This window comes from Vulpes lagopus, chromosome 11 (genome assembly GCF_018345385.1).
Source record: "Vulpes lagopus strain Blue_001 chromosome 11, ASM1834538v1, whole genome shotgun sequence".
In the NCBI taxonomy this organism is placed as follows: Eukaryota; Metazoa; Chordata; class Mammalia; order Carnivora; family Canidae; genus Vulpes; species Vulpes lagopus.
This window is the reverse complement of record NC_054834.1, coordinates 58,887,302-58,913,329: the sequence shown is the minus strand read 5'-3', so window position 1 is coordinate 58,913,329 and position 26,028 is coordinate 58,887,302. Positions and strand designations below refer to the sequence as shown.

At 38.7% G+C, this 26,028-nt stretch overlaps 1 protein-coding gene across 3 annotated transcripts in view; it reads left to right on the top strand.

Annotated features, from left to right (window-relative positions):
• Nucleotides 1-26,028, top strand: part of QSER1 (glutamine and serine rich 1) — a 74,045-nt gene that overhangs the window by 12,596 nt on the left and 35,421 nt on the right. For 2 of the 3 annotated variants that reach the window (XM_041774322.1, XM_041721637.1), the window contains exons 2-4: nt 18,446-18,558; nt 18,943-19,104; nt 21,828-25,511. In XM_041774322.1, the coding sequence (XP_041630256.1) occupies nt 18,446-18,558; nt 18,943-19,104; nt 21,828-25,511 (3,959 nt within the window). Of the gene's footprint in view, nt 1-15,070; nt 15,427-18,445; nt 18,559-18,942; nt 19,105-21,827; nt 25,512-26,028 lie in introns of those variants that run through there. The other variant, XM_041721636.1, reaches the window with a different exon arrangement.

Below are 26,028 nucleotides of genomic sequence, written 5' to 3'. Positions count from 1 at the left end.
AGGGGTAGAGAGTTAACACAACCCTGAGGTAAGACAGTAAGGTGTATCGCTGGCGTTGCCTGCTGAAAGCAAAGTATTTATGGGCAGGTATGGAGAAAAAGGAATTTGCCAGATCTATAGCTATAGCTACATACCAGGTACTAGGGAATGTGTTATAATTTGTTCAAGCAGTGAAGCCACATCTGCTATAGAAGCTACAGTTGGATTCGCCACCTGGTTAAATATTCAGTAATCTGCGGTCATTTTCCAAGACCCTTCCATCTTCTGCATAAGCCAAATAGAGATGAGTGGCAAGGACCAATCTCTGCAGTCCCTCTAGGGATTTGGTATTGCTTTGGGCTTAATATATTTTGAGGTAGAGGAAGTTCTAATGATGTCCACTTGGGCTTACCTTCCACAAAAACCCTCACTCCACAGGTCAGGGAATTAGCATAGGGATTCTCTGAGCTGCTATTTTTGTCATTCCAATTATGCCTTCTCAAACTAGGGAGATAACCATAAAATAGGTTCAAGGACCTGCTGGGTCCACCATGAGATGGACTTGAGCCTAACCTCCATAAGCCCCTACTCTTGACTAGTGGGCTACAGTGATCTTTTGGATCTCCTGAAATTAGTGTCAGATTATAGCCCACATCCAGGAGTTCCTGAAAGGTCTGACGTTATTTCCTTTTCTGTGATGTACAGTTACCTTGGTAAAGGGCCATATACATAGGTCCCTTTGGGGAACGTGGGGAGAAGGAATAACAGTGTACATTTTCAGTAATGTACTGTGGTTCTCCCTCAAGGAGATCTGGCCTCCCCTTTGTTCAAAGGGTACTGAGTTTGCAGTCTGACCCATGTCTGGGAATTGACTTAAGGGCTGTTTTTATTATTTGAATTAGGCTTTTGTTCACTTGACCTAGAAATTTTGTACTTCTACAGATTAAGAATTTGGTAGTCTTTCTATCTCACTTTCAAGAACACCGTAATCAAAAATATAGGTCTACAGGATTCAGACTGTTCTGATTTCTGCTTTGACTCTGCTTTCCATTACAGTAACCATGTCTACCTTGCCTTTGGTGATTGAGTAACTTTTGGCCCCAGCCATCCTGGAATCTAATTATTCTCATGTATTTAGGTTTCCCAATTAATTGGTGCAGTTTTTGTGATGAGATTTGGTCCTCAGAGAAGGGTGGTCATAGAGCTCTTCAAAGATAATAGGACTCCCTTCACAAATTTATTTATTCCTCACAGTATTGGTGAAAGGCATGTGTTCTGGACCTTCCCAGCAGTACATCTTGACAAATCTACTGGAACATTCTAATCTCCATAAGCCTTTGAAGCCCTTCCTCTGCATTAAACCAAGGCATACTGGCATTTCCAGTTCGCTTATGGTGGCCACTTTTTAGTCCATTTTTCTTTTCTTTTTTTTTTTTTAAAGATTTTATTTATTTATTCATGAGAGACACACAGAGAGAGAGGCAGAGACACAGGCAAAGGGAGACGCAGGCTCCCTGCAGGGAGCCCGATGTGGGACTCGATCCCGGGTCTCCAGGATCACGCCCTGGGCCAACGGCAGACACACTCAACCACTGAGCCACCCAGGCATCCCTTAGTCCATTTTTCAACTAGCCAACCAAACTGCCAGAGCCTTTTCTAACCTCCTAAATTGCAGCATTAAATAAATGCAGAACCTCTGCTTAGCGAGCCCATGTCAATAAATTTGGCCTGATCAAACCACCATCAGATACACACACACACACCCATTCCCACATTCATGGTCCTCAGATTTATGTCTGTATAAAATAGAAATTCAGGTAGTTCTTTTTGACTGTAACACGCTTTGTCATAGACCTAACACCTTGTACCTCACCTTTAGGGGCTGCTGGGACTTGAGCCTAGTGATAGGTCTAGAAGATATAAGTGGGTCCTAGCGAAAATCAGCATTGTCTTTACATAGCTTGTGCCTCAGAGGGAAGCCATCACTCTTTCATCAGGCATTGCAGGGCTAATTATTTCATATGGAGGTAGAAGGGATGCTTCCACTGGGGGTGGGGAAACCTCTTCCATTAGTAAAGAAGACTGGGTAGCTCAGCAGTTCAGTGTCTGCCTTTGGCTCAGGGCATAATCCCGGGGTCCTGGGGGGTCCTGGGATCAAGCCCCGCATCAGGCTCCCCATAGGGGAGTCTCTCATATGTCTCTCATAAATAAATAAAATCTTAAAAAAAAAAAAAAAAGACTATTTTTGGGTGAGATCTGCTTTTGAATCAGTGGACTCAGTAAAGTAGTTGGCCCTTCCCAATGTGAATGGGCATCATCTAATCCATCGAGAGCCTAAATACAATAAAAGGTGAGAGAAGGAGGAATTTGTGCCTATTTCCCTACCTCACCTGCTTGAGCTGGGACATTCATTTCCTCCTGCCCCTGAAGTGAGATTTACACCATGGGCTCCCCTGGTTCCCAGGCCTCATGACTCAGACTGAATTATACCACCAGTTTTCCTGGCTCTTCAGACTGCAAACAGCAGATCATAAGGCTTCTCAGCCTCCATAACTGCACGAACAAATTCCTCACGATAAACTTCCATTATATATATCTAAAATTCCATTTATATGTGTGTTTGTATACATGCACATATACGGAAGACAGATGGTTCCATTTCTCTGGAGAACACTGACCAATACAAATTTTGGTATCAAGAGTGGTTCCATAGGAGCAGAATTTTAAGGATGAGTTTTCTGAAATGGTCCTGGGGTTTCTGCAACTGGTTCTGTAATTTGATTAGATTTAAATATGTGATGACTCCAGAAATAAAGAGAGCACTGATAGTCCATGGCGTGAACTTATAGAGGTATGCAAAACATCTGCACTGGATACTCCTTGTCATCCCCTTATAAGCAGCAAAAAGCTAAATGACTATATGCGATACTTTCAAACATTTTTGGAAAACTAATGAGTATTATGACGTTGGTTGTTCCTAATGTTGCTGGACAAAGTGGTGAAAAAAAGGGATGAGCTCAGGGATTTGAATTCCCAGGTCTAGGGCAGAGTAAATGATCTCAGAGCTTCTAGGTAGTCCCGAAGGAGAGCCTTACCTCCTGTAGCCACTGGGCTGAAACTGCTGAAAATCAGTGCAGAACCTCATCCTATGACTGGCTGAATTATAACGCAAGCTGAACACTCTGCCTCACGGTGTCTACTGCTAAAGTGAAGGCATTGAGATCCTGTAAATTGGGATGAGGAGGTGTGGGAAGATAGATGAAGCTGGGGACCCTGGGCCTCTAAATTCTCACCAGTCTTTTTTTTTTTTCTTAATTCAGAGAAAGAGACACAGGCAGAGGGAGAAGCAGGCTCCCCATAGGGAGCCTGATGTGGAACTTGATCCCAGACCTCCAGGATCATGCCCTGAGCCAAAGGCAGACTCTCAACTACTGACCCACCCAGGTGTCCCTCATGAAAAGTTTTTGAAGAAATTTGGATATATGAGTTTATATCAGATTGGATGGTTGCCATAGGTATGGGAATTTCAGAGATGTTTACCAAGCACTTCTCATATATTAAATATTTGGGAGCTTGGGATACATCAGTGAACAAAACCAAAATCCCTGTCCTGTAATTTGTGCTGAGGTATGTGGAATGGGACATATAACAAATCATAAACATAACTAAATTATCTAGTATATTTGGAGGTGATAGGAGAAAAAGAAAACAGGGTAAGGAGGAATGGAAGGTGGATTGGGGGATAGTGCAGATTAAATAATTTGGACTAGGCAGGCTAATCAAAATAGTGATATGTGAACAAAGACTTGAAGGCGGTTATCTTTTGAAAAGAAGAAATATTTCACAGTGAGAAACAGGTACTCCAATAAAAGAGTTTTTGTTTTGTTTTGTTTTTCGGCCACTAACTCAAATGAGACTACAGATTTTGTTCTTAAAGAATTACCTACTTTGCTAAATTTGCTTACCAAAAAATCTTATTTCTTTGTTACATGTTTATCCTTTGTTGTTACTTCTGCTGTTTTCAATTTTAGCACCATGCTAGATGACTGCTTTAGGGGCTGCTATGGTCAGTTTCCTAATTTTTACTCAGGCCTGTCTAGCTAGGCCTTTCCAGTCCAGGCCTTGGCAATTGCAATCAATTCTCTTTTCGTTTGGGCAATAGTAAGCATTAGTCGATGTGCTAGCTCTATGCTAATATGTGTGGACATATTGCATAATATGAAGAGTAAATGGGAGGACACGGCTTGTTTTCCTTTCATTTTTTTTTGTAGATCATGACCACAGATTCTCCCTTGGCCTCAGTCTCTTTTATCTCTGAATGACACACACATTTTTCATTGTTCCTTGAACAGCCACCGAAGGAATGCTATTATCTTGGGGTCTTTGGGCTATTTCCTCTGCTAGGGACCACTCTTCCCTCTGCATGGCTTTCTCTGTCACTTAATTCAGTTTAAAATGTTGCATTGTTAGAGAGGTCCTTCCTTACTATCCTTAATGGAGTATGCACCTCCCCCATCACTGTGTAGCCTAATGCTCTTCTTTTTTTTTTTTTTTTAAAGATTTTATTTATTCATTCATGAGAGACAGAGACAGAGGGAGAGGCAGAGACACAGGCAGAGGCAGGCAGAGGGAGAAGCAGGCTCCCTGCAGGGAGCCTGACATGAGACTCCATCCCAGGTCTCCAGGATCAGGCCCCGGGCGGAAGGCAGGCCCTAAACCGCTGGGCCACCCGGGCTGCCCTGCCTAATGCTCTTCTTGAGGTTTCTTCATAGCACTTATCCATACTTGATATTAAACATTTCTCTGGGGGATCCCTGGGTGGCGCAGCGGTTTGGCGCCTGCCTTTGGCCCAGGGCGCGATCCTGGAGACCCGGGACCGAATCCCACGTCGGGCTCCCGGTGCATGGAGCCTGCTTCTCCCTCTGCGTGTGTCTCTGCCTCTCTCTCTCACTGTGTGCCTATCATAAATAAATAAAAATTTAAAAAAAATAAGAATCTTTAAAAAAAATAAACATTTCTCTGTTCTTGTTTATTGTTGGTCCATCTTCATTAACTTGGCTGTTTCTTGACAGTCTACCTTGAGCAGGTGGATTTTTTTTCTGCCATGTACCGATCATATAATAACTTCAATAAATAATGATTTTCTAAAGAATATTTGACTCTGGGGCACCTGAATGGCTTAGTTAGTTAACTTTCCAACTCTTGGTTTTCAGCTCAGGTCCTGAGATCCAGCCCTATGTAGGGCTCTGTGTTCAGTAGGGAGACTGCTTGAAGAGTCTCTCCCTCCCTCTGCTCCTCCTCCCACTTGTGCACACACACACTCTCCCTCTAAAATCAATAAATCTTTTTTAAAACAAATATAATTAATGCTGACATCTATTTTGCTTTGACTTGTTAGCTCCTCTTCAGAATTTAAATTTGGCCTCCATAAGTTTAAGGTCCCTTAGGGATCCTGACCATGTAGCTTGTCCTATGTTGGTAGGCCTGTAGGCCCTTATGGGGTATAACTAAGCATAAAATAATGAAATTTTCATATGACTTCATCATTCTCATCACTATGTGATCACTGATCCTATTTAAATAACTTGAGACCAGATTTGTCTGACCCAGTGAAGCATGACAAATACAAAAATGTAGATAAGCCTAAAATACTTTTGCTTGGGTCTGCTTAAATTAGATGGCTTAACATTTTAAAACATCTCTCATATTGAGCAAACTGGAAAATGAGTATTACTGATGGTATTCTCACTTTTACAGACATTAGACTAAGTCAAAGTTTGATTTGCCCAGAGCCACAAAGAGTCTAGTGGAATAATCCCAAAATAAAAGTGTGAATGATTTGGAAGGATAGGATTTAAGTAGAACTGTGGCTATAGGGGATCCCTGGGTGGCTCAGCGGTTTAGCGCCTGCTTTAGGCCCAGGGCATGATCCTGGAGTCTCGGGATCGAGTTCTGCATCGGGCTCCCTGCATGGAGCCTGCTTCTCCCTCAGTCTGTGTCTCTGCCTCTCTCTCTCTCTCTGTCTATCATGAATAAATAAATAAAATCTTAAAAAAAAAAAACTGTGGCTATACAAAAAACAAAACCAGCAATGGTGTTTTGTCATTGGTTAATATCTTTGTGGGTTTTTTTAAAAAAATATTTTATTTATTCATGAGACAGAGAGAGAGAGAGAGAGAGGCAGGCTCCATGCAGGAAGCCCAATGTGGGACTCGATCCAGGGACTCCAGGATCATGCCCTGGGCCGAAGGCAGGCGCTAAACCACTGAGCCACCCAGGAATCCCTGTGTTTTTTTAAACAAGAACAAGTTTGGTTTCAATCTGATCCTTCCTAACACGCTAATGTTAGTTGCTTCTAAAACTTACAAATTGTTTTGATATAGCATAGGACATGATGGTTTCAGACTTGCTATTAAAACCTAATCTGGTATATCAGCTAATTAACCCTGATCTATTGTACACCTTATTATGCTTATCTTAACATCATCCTCATAAAGTGTACTTTGGAGTGAGTATGAATGTTATTCATACTTAACAGGCATGTTTATAAAAAACTAAGATAGTAAGCTTGTAAGTTATAAAATTGTTTTTACCTATTGTTTCAAACTATTGTGTATACCTTTCTTTTAATGTTCATTATAATTTTTTCATTTGCATTAATAATTGTTGTGAACCAGAAATCCAGCCACTTGGAGCTTTATTTTCTCTATTACAGACAATAACATTTTTATTAAGGAAAATTTCCAAACACATTTAGAGAGAATGCTACAATGAACCCCTACTTATTCATTAGTCAGCTTTAAAAACTTCAGCACTCACAAAAACAAAGGAAAAAACTTCAACACGTTATCAGTCTTATTCATATATATACCTCCACTAATTTCCCTACTTTGTATTTATTTTGTATTATTTCAAAGCAAATTTAAGGCTACTTATGGATCTTTTTCAACCATAGTATGAGGTTGAAAACAGACTTAAAACATTTTTTAACATAACTATAATATGTAGAATATTTTAAGGCAGTCTACCTGCTTTGGTATATAAGTCAGTTTTGTGATGGTATAAATAATGTAATTCAATTACAATGTAATAATAGTGGTTTTATGTCTTTGGTTAATGGGCTTACAAGTTGGAGCACCTGAATGGTTCAGTGGCTGAGTATCTGCCTTTGGCTCAGGTCATGATCCCAGGGTCCTGGGATTGAGTCCCACAGTGAGCTCTCCCCGCAGGGAGCCTGCTTCTCCCTCTGCCTGTGTCTCTGTGTCTGTCATGAATAAATAAATAAAATCTTTTTTTTTTTAATGGACTTACAAATTTCTGGAAACATCCTTAAGAAAACAAGTAGCAAACCTTTTGAGCTTATAGGAAATTTTTGATTAATGTTTATTAAAATTTGTGGAGAAGGAAAAAACAGCACATTGAGTATCAAATATACAGAATATTATAACTTTGGGTTTTGATTTACCTGAAAATCTTTTTCTCTACTCTAAAATGTTATTAGGTTCTTATATTAAATCAAAGGCATATAAATGTCTAGATATCAGCACATAAATGTGAATTGTGATAAACGTGTATCTTTAGACATACTTGACTTACCTAATGCCTAGAAATCCTAGACCATGTTAATAGTGAACAAAATTGTGATACAGTAAAAATTCAGCTGTAATAGTTTCTCATAAGAGGAAGAAATTCAGTTTGTTAAGGGAACTAGGCCACAAACAATAAGATAAAATGAAGAAGCTAAAATAAAAAACATTTTGTGATACCTATACATTTGAATCCTGGGAGTTTTTTTTTTTTTTTAAGATTTTATTTATTTCTTCATGAGAGACACAGAAAGAGAGGCAGAGACACAGACAGAGGGAGAAAGGCTCCATGCAGGAAGCCTCATGCAGGACTCAATCCCAGGACCCCAAGATCACAAACTGAGCCAAAGGCAGATGCTCAACCACTGAGCCACCCAGGTGTCCCTGAATCCTGGAAATTTGAACTATGTTATGTGTTGTGAGAAATAACCAGTTGTATATTAGTTCATTTTTAATAATTCCTTCAGAGCCTAAAATGATAGACAACCATCCAGGGCTCACATGACCATCTTTGTCTACTTCTTTTTTTTTTTTTTTTTTAAGATTTTATTTATTTATTCATGAGAGACACAGAGAGAGACAGAGACAGAGGCGAAGGGAGAAGCAGGCTCCATGCCGGGAGCCGGATGTGGAACTCCATCCTGGGTCTCCAGGATCAGGCCCTGGGCTGAAGGTGGCGCTAAACTGCTGAGCCCCTCTGGGCTGCCCATTTTTGTCTACTTCTTAAATGAATATGTTAATGTTGACCTTACAGGAGTTAATACATTGCAACAGTTTGAATCACAATGTAATTTGCTTTGATAGATGTATTTGGGGTTTCTTTCCCCCTGGTTTTCTTTTTCTTTTTTTTTAAAGATTCCATTTATTTGTGAGAGAGGCATGCGTGCACCAGTAGGAAGAGGGGCAGATGGTGTTGGAGAAGCAGACCCCCATCCTGCCGAGCAAGGAGCCCAATGTGGGGCTCAATCCCAGGATTCTGGGATCATGACCTGAACTGAAGGCAGATGCTTAACTGAGCCACCCAGGTGCCCCCCGGTTTTCTTTTTAAACATTTTTAAATTGAAGTATAGTTGACATACAATATTATATGAGTTTCAGACCTGCAAGATAGTGATCTGACAATTAAATACATTATGAAATGCTTACTGTGATAAGTGTAGTTACCATCTGTCCCTGTACAAAGTTATTGCAGTATATATTCTATTTTGCATTATATTCTATATTGACTATATTCCCTATGCTGTTCTGGTCATCCCTGTGACTTATTTATTTTATATATATATATATATATATATATATATATATATATATATATATATATATATGTGTGTGTGTGTGTGTGTGTGTGTATATATACTTTTTTTTGAGAGAGAGAGTGAGAGTGGAGGTGGGGGGAAGCAGAGGGAGAGAAAGAATCTCAAACAGGCTCCATGCCCAGCACAGAGCCCAACTTGAGCCTTGATCTCATGACTGGGCTAAAATCAAGAATCAGACGCTCAACTGACTGAGCCACCTAAGTACCCTGTGACTTATTTATTTATAAGTATTTATAACTGGAAATTTGTTTTTTTTGTTTTTGAGAGAGAGTGCCAGTGAGGGTGTGGGGGTGGACGGGCAGAGCTGTAGTAGCGGGAGAGAAAATCCCAAGCAAGCTCCACACCCAACACAGAACCTGTCTGGGGCTCAATGCAAAGAACCTGAGACCATGACCTGAGCCAAAATCAAGAGTCCAATACCTAACCAACTGAGCCACCGAGGTGCCCCTGGAAGTTTGTACTTCTTAATCCTGTTCACCTGTTTTGCCCTTTCTCCAATCCCCTCCCCTTTGGCAGCTACCAGTTCTCTGTATTTATGAGCCTATTTCTGTTTTTTGTTTTTAGATGCCGCATATAAGTAAAATATATTTGTCTTTCTCTGAGTTATTTCACTTAGCATAATATCTTCTTGGTCCATCCATGTTGTTGCAAATGGGGAAATTTCATTTTTATGGCTGAATATTTTATTGTGTATATATACACCACATCTTTTTCCATTCATCTATGGGTGGACATTTTGGTTACTTCTGTATCTTGGCTTTTGTAAATAATGCTGCAGTAAACATAGGGGTGAATATATTTTGAATTCGTGTTTTAGTTTTCTTTGGGTAAATATCGAGAAGTAAAATTACCATATTGTATGATATTTCTTGTCATTATCATTATTAGACTAGACTAGCAATTGTCATTATTAGGTTGTATGATATTTTTAATTTCTTGAGGAACCTCCCTACTGTTTTCCATAGTCGCTGTACCAGTTTACATTCCTACCAATTGTGCATGAGGGTTCCCTTTTCTCCACATGCTTGCCAACATTGCTTATTTCTTGTCCTTTTTTAGCCATTCTGATATGTGTGAAGTGATAATCTCATTGTGATTTTGGTATGCATTTCCCTGGTGATTAGTGATATTGAGCATCTTTTCATGGGTCTGTGACCATTTATATGTTTTCTTTAGGAAAATGTCTTTTCCGGTCCTCTGTTCATTTTTTAACTGGATTATTTGTGTTTTGCTTTAACTGGATTATTTGTGTTTTGGGTGAGTTGTATGAGTTCTTTATATATTTCGGGTATTAACCCCATATTGGATATATCATTTGCAGATATCTTCTAGTCAGTAGGTTGCCCTTTTGTTTTATTGATGGTTTTCTTTGCTATGCAAAAGCTTACTAGTTTGATATAGTTCCAGTTGTTTATTTTTGGTTTTGTTTCCCTGTTCTGAGGATATAGATCCAGAAATATACTGCTAAGGTTGATGTCCAGAAATTTACTGCCTATGTTTTCTTGCAGGAGTTCTATGGTTTCACATCTTAATATTTAGATCTTTAATATATTTGATTTATTTTTATGTATAGCCAAAGAAAGTGGTCCAGTTTCATTCTTTTGCATGTAGCTGTACAGATGTATTTCTCCTAAAAGAAAAGTGTTCCAGAAAATATTGGAGATGAGAAAAGTTGGATCTGAAAATTTTGTCTTTGTTCAAAGGAAAGGTCAGTAATACAGGTGATGACAAATAAAAAAGGAAGATGATGAAATGGAATTTTGGAATTGTGTCCAACCCAACCCAAGCCTTGGTGTCTCTTATTATGAATATAGCCAAGCATATGCCACATCACCATCACATTTCATTTATTTCCTGACAGAACAACAGACGGAAACTCCTCATAGCCTTGACTTTGGCATCGTTTTTCTTGGGCATCTGTTACAAATGCCAAAATCTGTCTCTCTTTGTGTGGATAATGTTTGGAACTGATAGACTGATTTTTTTAATATGCCCTACCACACCACTAGGCAGGAAATACCATACTAGTCTTTATTTCACCTTCTTAGCAAAAAGGAAAACATCTGTTTAACCCATTTAGTGTATCATTTATATAAAATGAAATATAATTGTTTTGGTAAAGATCAATAAAGATGTATGTAACTGTTAAAGCGAATTTACTTATCTCAAGAAATCATACTTGTTTTAATAATTTGTTGGTACAAAGTACCAATTGCCCTTCCTTTACACTAATTATCAGTTAAGGATGCTACCTGAAACATAATTTCATTCCTTTGATTCATTTGATTTGTGTTAATGAGGGGCTCAGTCTTATAGTTGAGGAGGCAAGGTTAAGGGAACCAAAAAAGGATGGGACTTTGAATGAGTTGTAGCAGTGTGAAGCCATTTCTAGGCCAGTGGAGCCAGGTAACAAGTTATTGGAGCCCAAAAGGAGCTATAGTTGTAGAGGGATGTGGCTTGGCTGAAAACATGGTTGTGGTGGAGACAACGGACGAATAATATTTAGGTTCTTCTTTTCTGCCTTCTAATGTTTTGCAAAACCCACTTCTAATGGCCCCTAAAGAGTCTGGGTGATAGAGTGAGTGAATAGGAGTTACTTGTGCTCTGATGTAGTCTTCAGATGAGAAATTGAAGGCCCAAAGAAGCAGCCATTTGGTTCTTTCAAAGAAATCAATTTTTTAAAATTAAGTTTTATTGAGATTTAATTTATCACACCGTAAAATCCTCCTATATTAAGTATACTGTGATTTTTAGTGTATTTATATCACCACAGTGTCATCACAATCTAATCTTCAAACCTTTTCATTACCCCTAAAAAGAAACTTTGTGCCCATTTATAATCATTCCTCATTCTCACCCCTAATTCTAGGCGACCATTTATCCATTTTCTGTCTCTTTAGATTTGCCTTTTCTGGGCATTTCATATAAATGGAATAATAAAATACATGTTCTTTTGTGTTTGTATTCCTTGACTAAGCATAATGTTTTAGAAATTCATCCATGTGGTTAGCATAGTACTGTAAGTACTTTTAGCAGAATAATATTCTGTTGCATAGATGTAGCTTATTTTGTTTATGCGTTCACTAGTTGATGTATATTTGGTTGTTTTCACTGTTTGGCTTTACAAATAATGCTCTTGTGAATATTTGCATAAAAGTATTTGAACATATGTTTCGTTTTCCTTGGGTAGATACCTAGTAGTGGAATTGTTGGGGTTTTATGGTAATTCTGTGTTTAACATTATGAAGAACTGCTAGATTATTTTCCAAAGTAGCTGCAGCATTTTATTTTCCCACTAGCAATGTATAAGGGTTCTAGTTTTTCCACATCCTTGTCCCCCCCTGCCCCCCACCATGTACACATATGTTTCTTTCTTTTCAAAGAAAAAAAGACCTGAGCTGAGATTGAGTTGAATGCCTAACCGTCTGAGCCACCAAGGGGTTGGGGTTGATTATTCTTTTTCTTTTTTTTAAAGATTTTATTTATTTATTCATGACACACACACACACACACACACACACACACACACACACACACACAGAGGCAGAGACACAAGCAGAGGGAGAAGCAGGCTCCATGCAGGGAGCCTGATACGGGACTTGATCCCAGCACTCCAGGATCATGCCCTTAGCCAAAGGCAGATGCTCAACTGCTGAGCCACCCAGGCATCCCAAGGCTGATTATTCTTATACTTCAGGTTTTTGTTACTAATTCTCAGAGTATGATTAGCTAAAATAAAATAAAGTATTTATAAAATAACTTGACATTTAAGTGTGAGTGGGACAGACACATTAGAATTCCACACACAAAGTTAATTACATGAATTCCATGTAATTTATCTCTGTACTCAATTGTGAAGACAGATTTTGTACTAAATACTGTATGATAGATGAAGTAAAAATATCTAGCTTGACTCAGAATATGAGTTAATACAAAGAGCATTAGGCTTTATAAATAGGAAAATGAAGGCTCTACAAGATTACGTTTTGCTGAAAGTCTTCTAGCATGTTTTTTTTTTATGATAGTCACAGAGAGAGAGAGAGAGAGGCAGAGACACAGGCGGAGGGACAAGCAGGCTCCATGCACTGGGAGCCTGATGTGGGATTCGATCCCGGGTCTCCAGGATCGCGCCCTGGGCCAAAGGCAGGCGCCAAACCGCTGCGCCACCCAGGGATCCCGTCTTCTAGCATGTTATTTGAAGAATCAGGACTGGAATCTGGGGCTCCTTCTAATCCAGGGTCTTTTTTTTTTTCTTGGCTATGAAAAGTTGATATATCTAAGACTAAAATCATATTTTCAAAGCTTAAAGAGAATTTTGTTTTTATTATACCAGAATATCTGTATTTTCGGTGGCCAATTTCTTTAACACAGAGAAGAAAGTAATAGGGCTACTTAAGGTGGGGTGCCTGGGTGGTGTAGTCCATTGAATGTCTGACTCCTGATTTGGCTCAGGTCATAATCTCAGGGTCATGGGATTGAGCACTGTGTTGGGCACCCCACTCAGTGCAGGTTTTGCTTGACTCTCTCCCCTTCTTGCTCTGCTCCTTTCTGCCACACTTTCTTTAAAATAAATAAATCTTTAAAAAATAGATAGGTTTAGGGCTGCCCGGGGGGCTCAGCGGTTTAGCGCTGCCTTCAGCCCAGGGCCTGATCCTGGAGACCCGGGATCGAGTCCCACGTCGGGCTCCCTGCATGGAGCCTGTTTCTCCCTCTCTCTCTCTGTGTGTCTCTCATGAATAAATAAATAAAATCTTAAAAAAAATAAAAATAAAAATAAAAAATAGGTCTACATAAGGCAAAATCATTCATTCAGTGCTTAAGTAACTTTTACTTGTGTGCAAGTACTGGCTTGTTTCCCTGGGATTTAACATATTTCATAGAACTTTTGCTAATTGATTTTATTTATTTACTTTTATTTTTTTATTTTTTGCTAATTGATTTTAAAACTTGGAATGTGTTTATTTCTTAACTACTGTGGACATAAGAGTATGTTACCCAAGGGGTAGATTTGTATGTTCTTACGAACTGGATAGAAACTGTAAGATAGCTTATTCTCGGTAGTATGTTTTAAAACATTTTTTTCATATGATTATATACCATCACTACATGAATTATCATTTAGATGAGATTTTTTTCCTGTGGTTTCTTATCTGCCTTAAAACTTAATTTTCTTTGCTGAACATATTAGATTAAAATTAAGAAGTTTGGGACATCTGGGTGGCTCAGTCAGTTAAGCATCTGACCCTTGAATTTGGCTCAGGTCATCAGCTCAGGATTGTGAGATGGAGGCCTGCATGGGGCTTGGTGCCTTGTATGGAGCCTGTTTGGGATTCTCTCCTATTCCTTTCTCCCTTCTTTCCCCTCCCTCTCTCTAGTTCTCCCTTTCTCCTCATCTCAAAAAAAAAAAAAAAAAAATTAAGGTTAGGGAAAGAATGTTCAGACTTAAAATAGTGGGTAGTAACTGAATAATTAATCTTTTGGTTTTATTTTGTAGCAAAATGTCAATTTTTTAGTTTGTCATTTAAATGACAGCAACTGAAGGAAGATGATACTTCCCCCTGCAAAATTCTGGTTCTTCTTATCTTCAACATTGAATCTACCTTATTTTGAGTGGGTGGAGAGGGGATGGAAGATTGAAGTTTTATGCTAGGCTGGGAATATGAAGATTAATATTCTCCTTATTCTTCTCTAGGTCTTATCTCCTGTAATTTTGGAGTATATATGGGGATAGTTTAAGTTCTCTTTCTCCCTACTACCCATTCAGGCCTTGGGAGCTAGGAAGAACTATCTATATTAGAGCAGGTTCTATATTAAATAATGTATATTTATTCAAAGAGATCTTACATGGGTTCAAATATGTGAATTCGTTGACCATGTTATGAGATATTTTTTTTCCAGGATAATTTTTTTTAATTTGTCTTTTGGGGCTCCTGGCTGGCTGAATCAGCAGACCTTGTGACTCTTGATCTTGGAGTCATGAATTGGAGCCCCACATTGGGCATAGAGATTACTTAAAAATAAAAATCTTAAAAAAAAATTTTTAAAAACTTTAAAAATCTGGCTTTTGTTTAAAAAAATAAACAATGCCATGGTGCCTGTCTGACTCAGTTGGAAGAACATGTGACTCTTTCTTTTTTTTAAGATTTATTTATTCGTTTTTTAGAGAGAGATAGTTCGAGCATGAGTGAGGAGAGGAGCAGAGGGAGAGAATCAAGTGGACTCCCAGCCTCTGAGACACAGCCTGCCATGAGGAGTCTTCATTTGTAGGCTCTGTCACCTGACAGAACAAGGAAATGTATATGTGTAGACTGTTTTATTTTTTTAATTTCCTAAAAATTTTTACTTATTTATTTCAGATAGAGAGAGGGAGAAGCGGACTCCCCACGGAGCAGGGAACCCGACACAGGACTGGCTGGATCCCAGGACCTCAAGATCCTGACCTGAGTTGAAGGCAGAAGCTTAACCAACTGAGCCACCTAGGCGCCTCCTAGATTGTTTTAATATAAAGCATGATTGCTATGATAATCTGAAAAGCAGATAAAATGGTAGGAATATTTTGAAAATAACAGCTGGTATTTGGTATTTTATTATTAAAGAATTTCAAATTATATTCAGAATGAGTAACAAAAGAATAAAGTTAGATTACTACCTAACACTATGTACAAAAATTAATTCAAAATGGGGGTGTCTGGGTGGCTCATTGGATTAACTATCTGACTGTTGATTTCAGCTCAGGTTGTGATCTCAGGGTTGTGGGATCAGCTCCAAGTTGGGCTCCCCACTCAGCAGGGGTCTGCTTGAGGATTCTCTTCTGCTATCATTCAAGTGACACACTCTATCTCTCTCTCAAATAAATAAATAATTTTTAAAATAAAAGATGTTCAACATCATTAGGTAAATGCAAATCAAAGCTACAATGAGATACTATTTCACACCTACAAATATGACTATTATAATAAAAACACAGGCCATGGGCAGCCCAGGTGGCTCAGCGGTTTAGTGCCGCCTTCAGCTCAGGGCCTGATCCTAGAGACCCAGGATCGAGTCCCATGTCGGGCTCCCTGCGTGGAGCCTGCTTCTCCCTCTGCCTGTGTCTCTGCCTCTCTCTCTCTCTCTCTGCATCTCTATGAATAAATAAATAATATCTTAAAAAAATAAAGTGGCTGACTCTTAGTTTCCGCTCAGGTCGTGGTCTCAGGGTTGTGGGATCAAGCACTGTGTTGGGCTCCAGCCTGATCACAGTCTGCTTGAGAGTCTCCCTCTCTCTGCCCCTCCCACTCGTGCTGTCTCTCACCCTCTCTCTCACTCTCTAAATCTTTTTAAAAAAGGAAGACTGAAAACATCATGTCATGACAAGGATGTAAAGTAAAAGTGGAATGTTGATTCGTTACTGATGGTAATGTAAAATGCACCTATTTTATGACCCTGTAATTCCACTCCTAGATATTTAAGAGAAATGAAAACGTATGTCCATGAAAGACTTGTATACAAATGTTCCTAGCAGGGAATATGGTCAATAATATTGTAATAATGTTGTATGGTGACAGATGGTAACTACATGTGTCATGGTAAGCATTTCATAATGTGTGTAATTGTTGAATCATTGTCTTGTACACCTGAAACTAATATATGTCAACTGTACTTAAATTTTTAAAAGTCTACAGTGATATTTTTTAAGTGTAAGATATGTGCATTTTAGAAAAACATTAAACATAAGTGCGTGTGTGTGTGTATATATGTATATATATATGTGTCATGTACATGAGAGGGAAAAAGGGCTCATTTTTATTTTGTAAATACTGCCTAAAAGAATGATGTAATTAGAAAACTACCATTTCCAATCTCCAGTGTGATAATTGAATTAAAAGTCATTAGTGGATGGTGTCTGAAACCTTTGGCTGTTGGGCATAAGATTTTTACACTGTCTGTAACACCTCACAGTTGCATTTTTTTTTTTAATTTTTTTTTAAATTTTTTATTTATTTATGATAGTCACAGAGAGAGAGAGAGAGGCAGAGACACAGGCGGAGGGAGAAGCAGGCTCCATGCACTGGGAGCCTGATGTGGGATTCGATCCCGGGTCTCCAGGATCGCGCCCTGGGCCAAAGGCAGGCGCCAAACCGCTGCGCCACCCAGGGATCCTCTTTTTTTTTTAATATATGTATTTTATTTACTCATGGGAGACACAGAGAGAAAGGCAGAGACACAGGCAGAGAGAGAAGCTGGCTCCTCTCAGGAAACCCGAGCTGGGACTCGATCCCGGAACTCCAGGATCACACTCTAAGCCAAAGGCAGATGCTCAGCCGCTGAGCCACCCAGGCGTCCTACACAACCGCATTTCAAAGGAGAAAAAACAACTACAGGGAGAGATCTGACAGGTGTACATAACCACTTCAAGTTTAGCATCACCAGTAGTGAGGCAGGCTGGCGTGCATCTTCATCTGATACAATAAGAAGTACAGAGTATATCATTTATGTACTTCTCAGGAGGAATTGATTAGACAGAGCCAGAATTTGGGATAGTCTCCATTCAACTGACTTGGATTACTCAACAACAACAAGTGTGTCATGAAATCAAAACAAAAGGGATCTGGGATCAGAGGCAGGATAAAGGCACTGTTATCAATTCAAAGAGACATAATCAAATACAGTTCTTAAATTTTGATTGGATTCTACATAGAGCTTTAAAATCCCAAACATTTTGGCAACAATTGGGAAATTGGAATATGATCTCTGTTATTACATACCACTATTGACAATGTTAAATTTCTTCAAGTCTAATAATGTTAATTGACTATATAAAAGAATGCTCAATTTCTAGGAGATGCAACTGAAATATTTAAAGATGCAGCATCATGTCTGCAAGTTATATTCAAATAGTTTAAAGTGTATGTGTGTTTATATCTGCATAAAGAAAAATGAAGGTAACGAAAAGTTGATGAATTTTAAGGAACGGATGTAAGTTTTTCATTGGACTAGTTCAATTTTTCAATGAGTTTAAAATATTCAAAGTAAAAAGGGGAGAAAAATCTCTTGTTCTGTGTTGCCCTCAAAATATACAAGTTTGAAATTTTCTAGGTATTATTTTAATTATCAGTTTATTCGAATTATCTGATATTCCATAGAAAGTTAGAATTAGAGGGACTTTAGAGATTATCTTGTCTAGTCCTTTATTCATACGGATGAGGAATTTAGTCTGAGATTCATTAAGTTCCTTATTGAAATCCTTATTGAAATGTAAGCCAGCAGTAGAGCTTGGACAGTGAACCTCAGCTGTCCTGTTTTCCAGGCTCTTGCTCTCCCCACCATACCATGTCTCTTCTCTCCCGGTAAAAGAAAGTAAAGTTAAATTAAGGAAAATACTATGCATCATTTTTCTTCATGGGGTATCTTCAAAATACTTACCCCATTTTGACAGTGTTGTGAGACTGTGTTTGATCTATTGGTGTGTAGGTCAGGAATTGGAGGTTTCTGCTACTTTTGATAATTGTTCTCCTAGAAATGTTTTGGTACTATGATTTGAGCTCTGTGTTTTTGGTCACTTCTTTTTTTATTATTCTTTAGTTTGAGCTATGAAGAAGGACATCCCTCACATTCTGAAACCGATCTCCTTCAGAGACAGACCTTTGCAGCCTCTCATCAGCTTCCTGGATATGCTACCACACCTCAGCCAACTGGTAAAAATGCTCTTCTAGAATGAATCTGGCTACATGTAGTGAACGAGAAGAAAAATCAGTTTTCACATATTGGGTTATGCATGGGGACAGGACAAAATGGAGCCTTGGGAAAAGTGAAAATGAAATCAAAAGCTTTGTCTTTCACTGATAGAGAATACCTATGTAATTAGTTGGGAGATCTTTTTTCATAGATCTTTGTGGATTTTAAATTCTAACTACACTTGGTCAAATTAATATTTGTTTGCTGTTTCAGAATAAAATCGTTGAGGGTTGTAGATCTTTTGGCCTCAGATTTCAGAGATTCCTTTTAAAAATAAGAACAGAAATATAATTTTATACTCATAAATATTTACCTTGTGATATATCCTATATCTTCAAATGTAGGTCTTTCTGGAATATTTGATACTAGTGTGAACAGTGCCAGCACTAACACTAAAGAATCTTCAGTGATGAACTTTCTCTCTGCTGTTGAATCCCGAACTGCTCAGGCTGCTTCTTCAGGAACTACTCTTTTACCACAATTCAGGGCTCCATCCTGGCAGACAGGTGATTGATTCTTTGTTTTCAGAAATTTTAAGTCCAGAAAAAATACTGATAAAAAAGAAACTTTTCATGGCCTTGTCACTCTGTATTGTGGCTGAGAGTAATTATTGACTTCCCAGTGAACTTTAAAACCTGGAATTTTTCACAATTTTACATCAGAAGTCACTCTGATTAAAACGAATAAGTTGAAGAAGATAATTATTAAAAAATAAACCTTAGATACAAAGTTCTTACCTAACAATTTAAGTAGTTACTTGTCTACTTAATAGAAGCAAACATTCAGTTTCTTTTATTTTTCCATTTCAGCTTTATTGAGGTATAATTGCTATAAAATTGTTAGATGTTTGAAATGTGCTTTGTGATTTTAAGAGTATCCCCCACCCCAAGTCTGGTTAATTAACACGTCCATCACCTGCCATATTTATCATTTTTGGCTTTTTTGGTGAACAATTAAATTCATTTATCTTAGTGACTTCAGGCTGAGTAGGTAGTATAGTAAAATACAGTCTTGGGACTGATTTCATCATTAGAATGTAAAGTTATCCAGAATTGAACAGATTATGTCACTATTTAGTAATTATAGGCTGATATTATTGTATTTCCCCTATTTATATATACTATTTTAAACAAATTTTAAATGTTATTTTTTTCAAGTGTAACTATATTTTTTGTCTTCATAGTAATAATACTTTTTGACATTTAACAGTAAGAAGAAGGTTTTTTGAAAGGGCCAGAGAATCTTTTTTCCTTTTTTTTCTTTTTTCTTCTATTTTTCTAAATCAACAAAAAAAAAATGTTAATGGCAGTCACTAAAAAACATGTAAACAATAAACAACAAAAAGGTCTACAAAAGGGAAGGGGATAGTTCCTTACTACAGTCCCACTTTGGTAGAGAAGAGTTAAGTCTTATATTTACTCTTCTTTGGTAGAGTAAGTATCAGTAAATATCTTTGTATATCAAAACATATATATCTACTTACTCAGTGTTTATAGCAATAGTATTAATAGGATATTCCATAATTATTTGATCAGTCCTATGATGATGGACATATGTGTGGTTCCTACTTATTAGCACACACAATAACTATAAGAAGTTTCTTGTACAAATATCTTTGTGTCCACTTATTTCCACAGAATAAATTTCTAGAAGTAGAACTTTTGGGTCATAAAGATATACGGTAACTTTTAGCTAGAATGCTTTCCTGAAATGTGAATAATCTCTTCTTGACAATACTTTATTAATTTCTGGTCAGCCTTTTATGATAAGCATGCACCTATTATCATTGGAATTTGTTCATAGGAAGCCAAAACATTTTAAAATGTGTATATATATATTTTTTTCTTAAGTTTTATTTATTAGAGAGGGGTGCACAGGGTGGCAGGGGAGGCAGAGGGAGAGGGAGAGAGAGAACCTCCAGCAGACTTTCCCGAGTGAGGAGCTGATTTGGATCTTGATCCCATGACCCTGAAATCATGACCTGAGCCCAAATCAAAAGTCGGACACCTAATAGAGTGAGCCACTTAGATGCCCCCAAAATGTATATATTTTGATAAAAGAAACTTTGCAGTGTTAATCTCATTGTATATTTTTAGATTCATTTATCATATTAAACATAGGCAGTTTGGGTTTAATTTTAATGTTATGGATATTATATCCTGTCGCAATTGCATTGAGATTTCAGGATAAATTAATCACTGGAGATTACATATATTTTTATTGCTTTCTTAATTTTCAGATGACCTTATCGAACATATATAAACTCATTTATATAACAATTATAAATAGGAATTACAAATACCTTTGTAACTTTGTTTTTGCTTTAAGAAAGCTAGCTGTTTTGAGGTGCCTGGGTGGCTCAGTCAGTTAAGTGACCGACCCTTGATTTCAGCTCAGGCTGTAATCTCAGGATCATGAGATCGAGTGCCACATTGTGCTCCATGCTTAGCACTCTGTCTTCTTGGGACTTTCTCTTCCTCTCCATCTACACCTCTCCCCTGTGTGTGCGTACACATGCCTCTAAAATAAATAAGTAGGGTACGCCTGGGTAGCTGGGATGCCTGGGTGGCTCAGCGGTTGACCGTCTGCCTTCACCTCGGGGCACGATCCTGGAGACATGGAATCGAGTCCCGTGTCAGGCTCCCTATGTGGAGCCTGCTTCTCCCTCTGCCTGTGTCTCTGCTTCTCTCTCTCTCTCTCTCTCTGTCTCTAATGAATAAATTAAATATATATATATATTTATATATAAAATTAAATAAATCTTGAAAAAAGATTCTCACCCTCTGCCCCTCTTCATTGGCGCTCACACTTTAAAGACTTAGAAAAGAGAAAACTAGCTGGTTTTGAAACGTAATTTTCAATTTACATGCAGAAATAATTTGTCAGGCATTTTCAGTCTTTTTTTTTTTAATTTTTATTTATTTATGATAGTCACACAGAGAGAGAGAGAGAGAGAGGCAGAGACACAGGCAGAGGGAGAAGCAGGCTCCATGCACCGGGAGCCCGATGTGGGATTCGATCCCGGGTCTCCAGGATCCACCCTGGGCCAAAGGCAGGCGCCAAACCGCTGCGCCACCCAGGGATCCCCGGCATTTTCAGTCTTACAGAGATTTTAATGGATTAGAGATTGTGTAAGTCTCTACTGTGAAGACGTGTGTGTGTCTGTGTGTGTGTGTATAATAGTATTTATGCTGAATTGTTTTAAGTTTTTTATGTTTTCTCTTCCTAGGTATGCATTCCTCAGCAGCAACTGAGCTGTTCGTTACTGGACCTTTGCCAACCACTGGAACTCTTCCACCCTCTGCCCTCTCTGCTTATCAGCATCCCACCACCTTCAGCAATAGAAACTTTGCTACCACCTCACCTTTGGTGCTTCAGGATTCATCTTTTAACACTACATCAAATGGAATTTTAAATCCTCATGACCCTTTGCTACAAATCAAAACTTCCCAGGGAACTGTTCCAACTGCTTTGGCATTTGAGCGCCTGGGCACTTCTGCGTTAAGTAACAGCATACCACCTCAGTCTTCAACATATCGCTCAGCTCAAGAGTCTGCACCCCATCTTTTACAACCTCAGTTTAGTTTGTTGCCTTCAGCACTTGGGGGAGCCCAGCAAACTCCTCAAGCCTACAGTTCAACTCTCTTTACTAGTTCTACTGCTTCCATTGAAAGAGCTCTTCTTCGAGAATGTAGTGTTATTAAACACCATCAGCGGCCTTCAGGTACCCAGTCTATTCAGGCACAACTGACTGGTTCACAGCATTCCTTACATAGCTATCTATCAAATGCAAGTGTAGTTAATTTTCAGGAAACAAGCAGGCAGTCATCTTTATCCTGTAGCCCAATTGGAGATTCTACTCAGGTGAGCAATGGAGGATTACAACAGAAGACCTCCCAGGTGTCAGTGGAACTTGCTCAGTCTTACTCATCTGCAATTCCATCATCAGGGTTTCCTCCTACTACAAAAGTAAAAAGCTGTTCTACGAAACAATCACTAACGTCAACTAAGACCCCCAAACCTCAAAGTATAATTCCTCCTGTGCAAACATTAAGCTATTCTAAACCTTTACATAATCAGAGTTCTGTAATATCAGGCCAAGCACAAATTTATTCTACAGCGCAGCTACCAAGCCTTTTATCTGTTAGCCAGTCCCAAAATTATGGCTTAGTACAGCCACATAACGTGCCATCTATTGTTCATTCACAGGTTTATAGATCCAACAAAGTTGAGAAGTTACCATCCTTATATAAAACATTGACTTTTTCTGGATCATCTCAGACTCTAACTTCTGAAAATCAGACACTTAATTATTCTCCTAATCAACAAGAAGTGTTATCTTCAGTTACAAATGAGAACTACCCTGCTCAAACAAGAGATCTATCTTCAGTTAGTCAGTCTCAAAGTTATTCATCTAGTCATTCTCAGGGTTTATCACCAGTTAGCCAGACACAGGTTAGTTATTCATCTCAGTCACAAGTATTGTCTGCAGTCAGTCCTTCAGAAAGCTATGCTTCAGGGCAGTCCCTGACATTGACAGCCCCTTCTCTTTCCTATTCTTCTGCCTCTCGGGCTCAGAATTTGTCAGATTCTAGCCCAACCCAGAATTATATTTCTATGCATTCTTCCCAAAATGCTCAGACTCAAGGGTCATCCTCTCCCCAGTCCCAGAAGTTTTTGCCTGCTGTCCAGTCATCATCTTTTGCATCCTCTACTCACTGTCAGACGTTACAGAACAGCATACCTTCCCCTGATCCAAAGTCTTATGCTGAAAGAAAACTTGACTCAAATGTGTATACATCTTCAAAGCAAGAGGAGGATTTTCCAATGCAAGAGTTACAGGTATTACAGCCACAAGTATCTCTTGAGTCATCGACCCAAAGGCTATCTGATGGAGAAATTAATGTTCAAGAATCAGCTTATAAGGTGTCAAAAGCAGAGGACAGATATTCTCAGAGTGTGATCAGAAGTAATTCTCGTCTTGAGGATCAGGTTGTTGGGATTGCTCTACCAGGGTCAAAAAAAGAAGAAAGCATGGTTGGTTCAGTGACACAACTTACCCAACAAATTGGCCAAGTCAGTGCAGCAACCCTTGATATTAAGAAGGCAACTAATTTAATGCCAACCCCACAGATAAGATTGAATACTAAAGACCTCAACCAGCAGCATGCTCTTATACACAAGGTACATGAAGCCAAGGTCCAGGAGCAACATGATCAAATAATTAATGCCTCATCTCAGATTCAAATTCCAAATCATTCTTTAGGGCATGGCCATCAGGCATCTCTTCCTAATACACAGGTTCTTTTAGATTCTGCATGTGACCTACAGATTCTTCAGCAGTCAATACTGCAGGCAGGTTTAGGACCAGTAAAGGCATCTTTACAAGTACAGCGTGTTCAGAGTCCTCAACAAATAGTACATCCTTTCCTTCAAATGGATGGCCATATTATTCAGAGCAATGGTGATCATTCTCAGCAGCAACTCCATCCTCAAACTTCTGAAATTATGAAAATGGACCTCTCTGAGTCTTCAAAACCATTACAACAACATCTAACAACAAAGGGCCATTTTAGCGAAACAAATCAGCATGATTCAAAGAATCATTTTGTTTCTCTTGGATCAATATGTTTCCCAGAGGCAATGCTTCTCAGTGATGAGAGAAATATTTTATCAAATGTAGATGATATCTTAGCAGCTACAGCAGCAGCCTGTGGGGTTACTCCTTCTGACTTTTCCAAGTCAACTTCAAATGAAACCATTCCAGCGGTTGAAGATGGTGATTCTAAATCTCATTTTCAACAGTCATTAGATGTTGCTCATGTGACTTCTGATTTTAACTCCATAACAGCTGCAGTAGGAAAGCCCCAGAATATAAATGACATTTCCTTAAATGGAAATCAAGTTGCTGTAAACCTTTCACCTGTACCTAACCTCCAGTCAAAAATGACTCTCGATCAACAGCATATTGAAAATGGTCAAAATAAAGCACCTAAAGTAATTTCACCAGTGGTTGGACCAAGTCATGAAGCCCAGGAGCAGAGTTCTGGCTCATTCAAGAAACAGTCTGCTACCAATCATGAGTCTGAAGAGGATAGTGAAGTTCCTATCGATAATACATTAAATAACAGCAGAAACCAAGAGTTTGTTTCTAGTAGAAGTGTAAGTGGAGAGAATGCTGCATCAGAGAGTGAGCTCACCTTGGGGGGTGATGACAACAGTGTGTCGGTGAACCCAACTAGAAGTGCACTTGCACTGCTGGCCATGGCCCAGCCCGGGGAGGCCACTGGTGTCAAAATTGAAGAAGAAAATCAAGATTTAATGCATTTTAACCTTCAGAAGAAAAAATCTGGGAAGGGGCAAATGAAAGAGGAAGACAACAGTAATCAGAAACAGCCAAAAAGACCTGCCCAGGGCAAACGCCAGAATTCAAGGGGAACAGATGTGTATTTGCCATACACTCCTCCTTCCTCAGAAAGCTGCCATGATGGTTATCAGCATCAAGAAAAAATGAGACAGAAGATCAAAGAAGTGGAGGAAAAACAGCCAGAAGTCAAGACAGGATTTATTGCCTCTTTCTTAGATTTTCTGAAATCGGGGCCCAAGCAGCAGTTTTCTACTCTTGCCGTCCGAATGCCCAACAGGACTAGACGACCAGGGACCCAGACTGTTCGTACATTTTGTCCCCCGCCACTTCCAAAGACAACTTCTACGACACCCGCACCTTTAGTGTCTGAAACTGGGGGTAACAGTCCATCAGAAAAAGTTGATAATGAACTTAAAAACTTGGACCATTTATCTTCATTTTCTTCTGATGAAGAAGATCCTGGAGTATGCAGTCATGATATTTATAAAAGCGCCTCTATTACCTTAACTACTTCAGATGCTACTTCTGATAAAAAGAAGAAAACAGGTAAAGTTTTAAATTTTAGATTCATAATTATGGCTTTCCACTATTATTTGTATGGTGATAGGCTGGGCTTTAAGCTTTTTTAGCTTGAAGCAGGTCTGTAAATAAATTTTCAGGGCAAAATGCATTGGTGGGTATTTTACGTACTTACTCTTTTGCATATGCTCCTTCCCTGTAGGAAAGTTTTGGGTTTTAGGTTGAGAACTTGGTGGGTTTTTTTACTTTCTCCCACGTGACACGTGACTTACATGGTATGTATCCAGACTTCTCTAATCTGAGACATCTTGAGGTGGTTTACAGGTATGAGGCATTGTGCTGTACAGTTCTAGTATAAACTGTCATATTTTCTTGGTATGTCAGTTTTTACCTGAAGATTAACGTTTTAGTGTTAAATATAGTTACGTGTATTATGTACACGAATATAATTAAGATAACATTTAAAAAATTTGTGTTGGCTCCAGACTGTGTCGCCAAGTCTTTGGGTATGTGTTTCACTTTACTCTGTAGTTAAGGGAACATT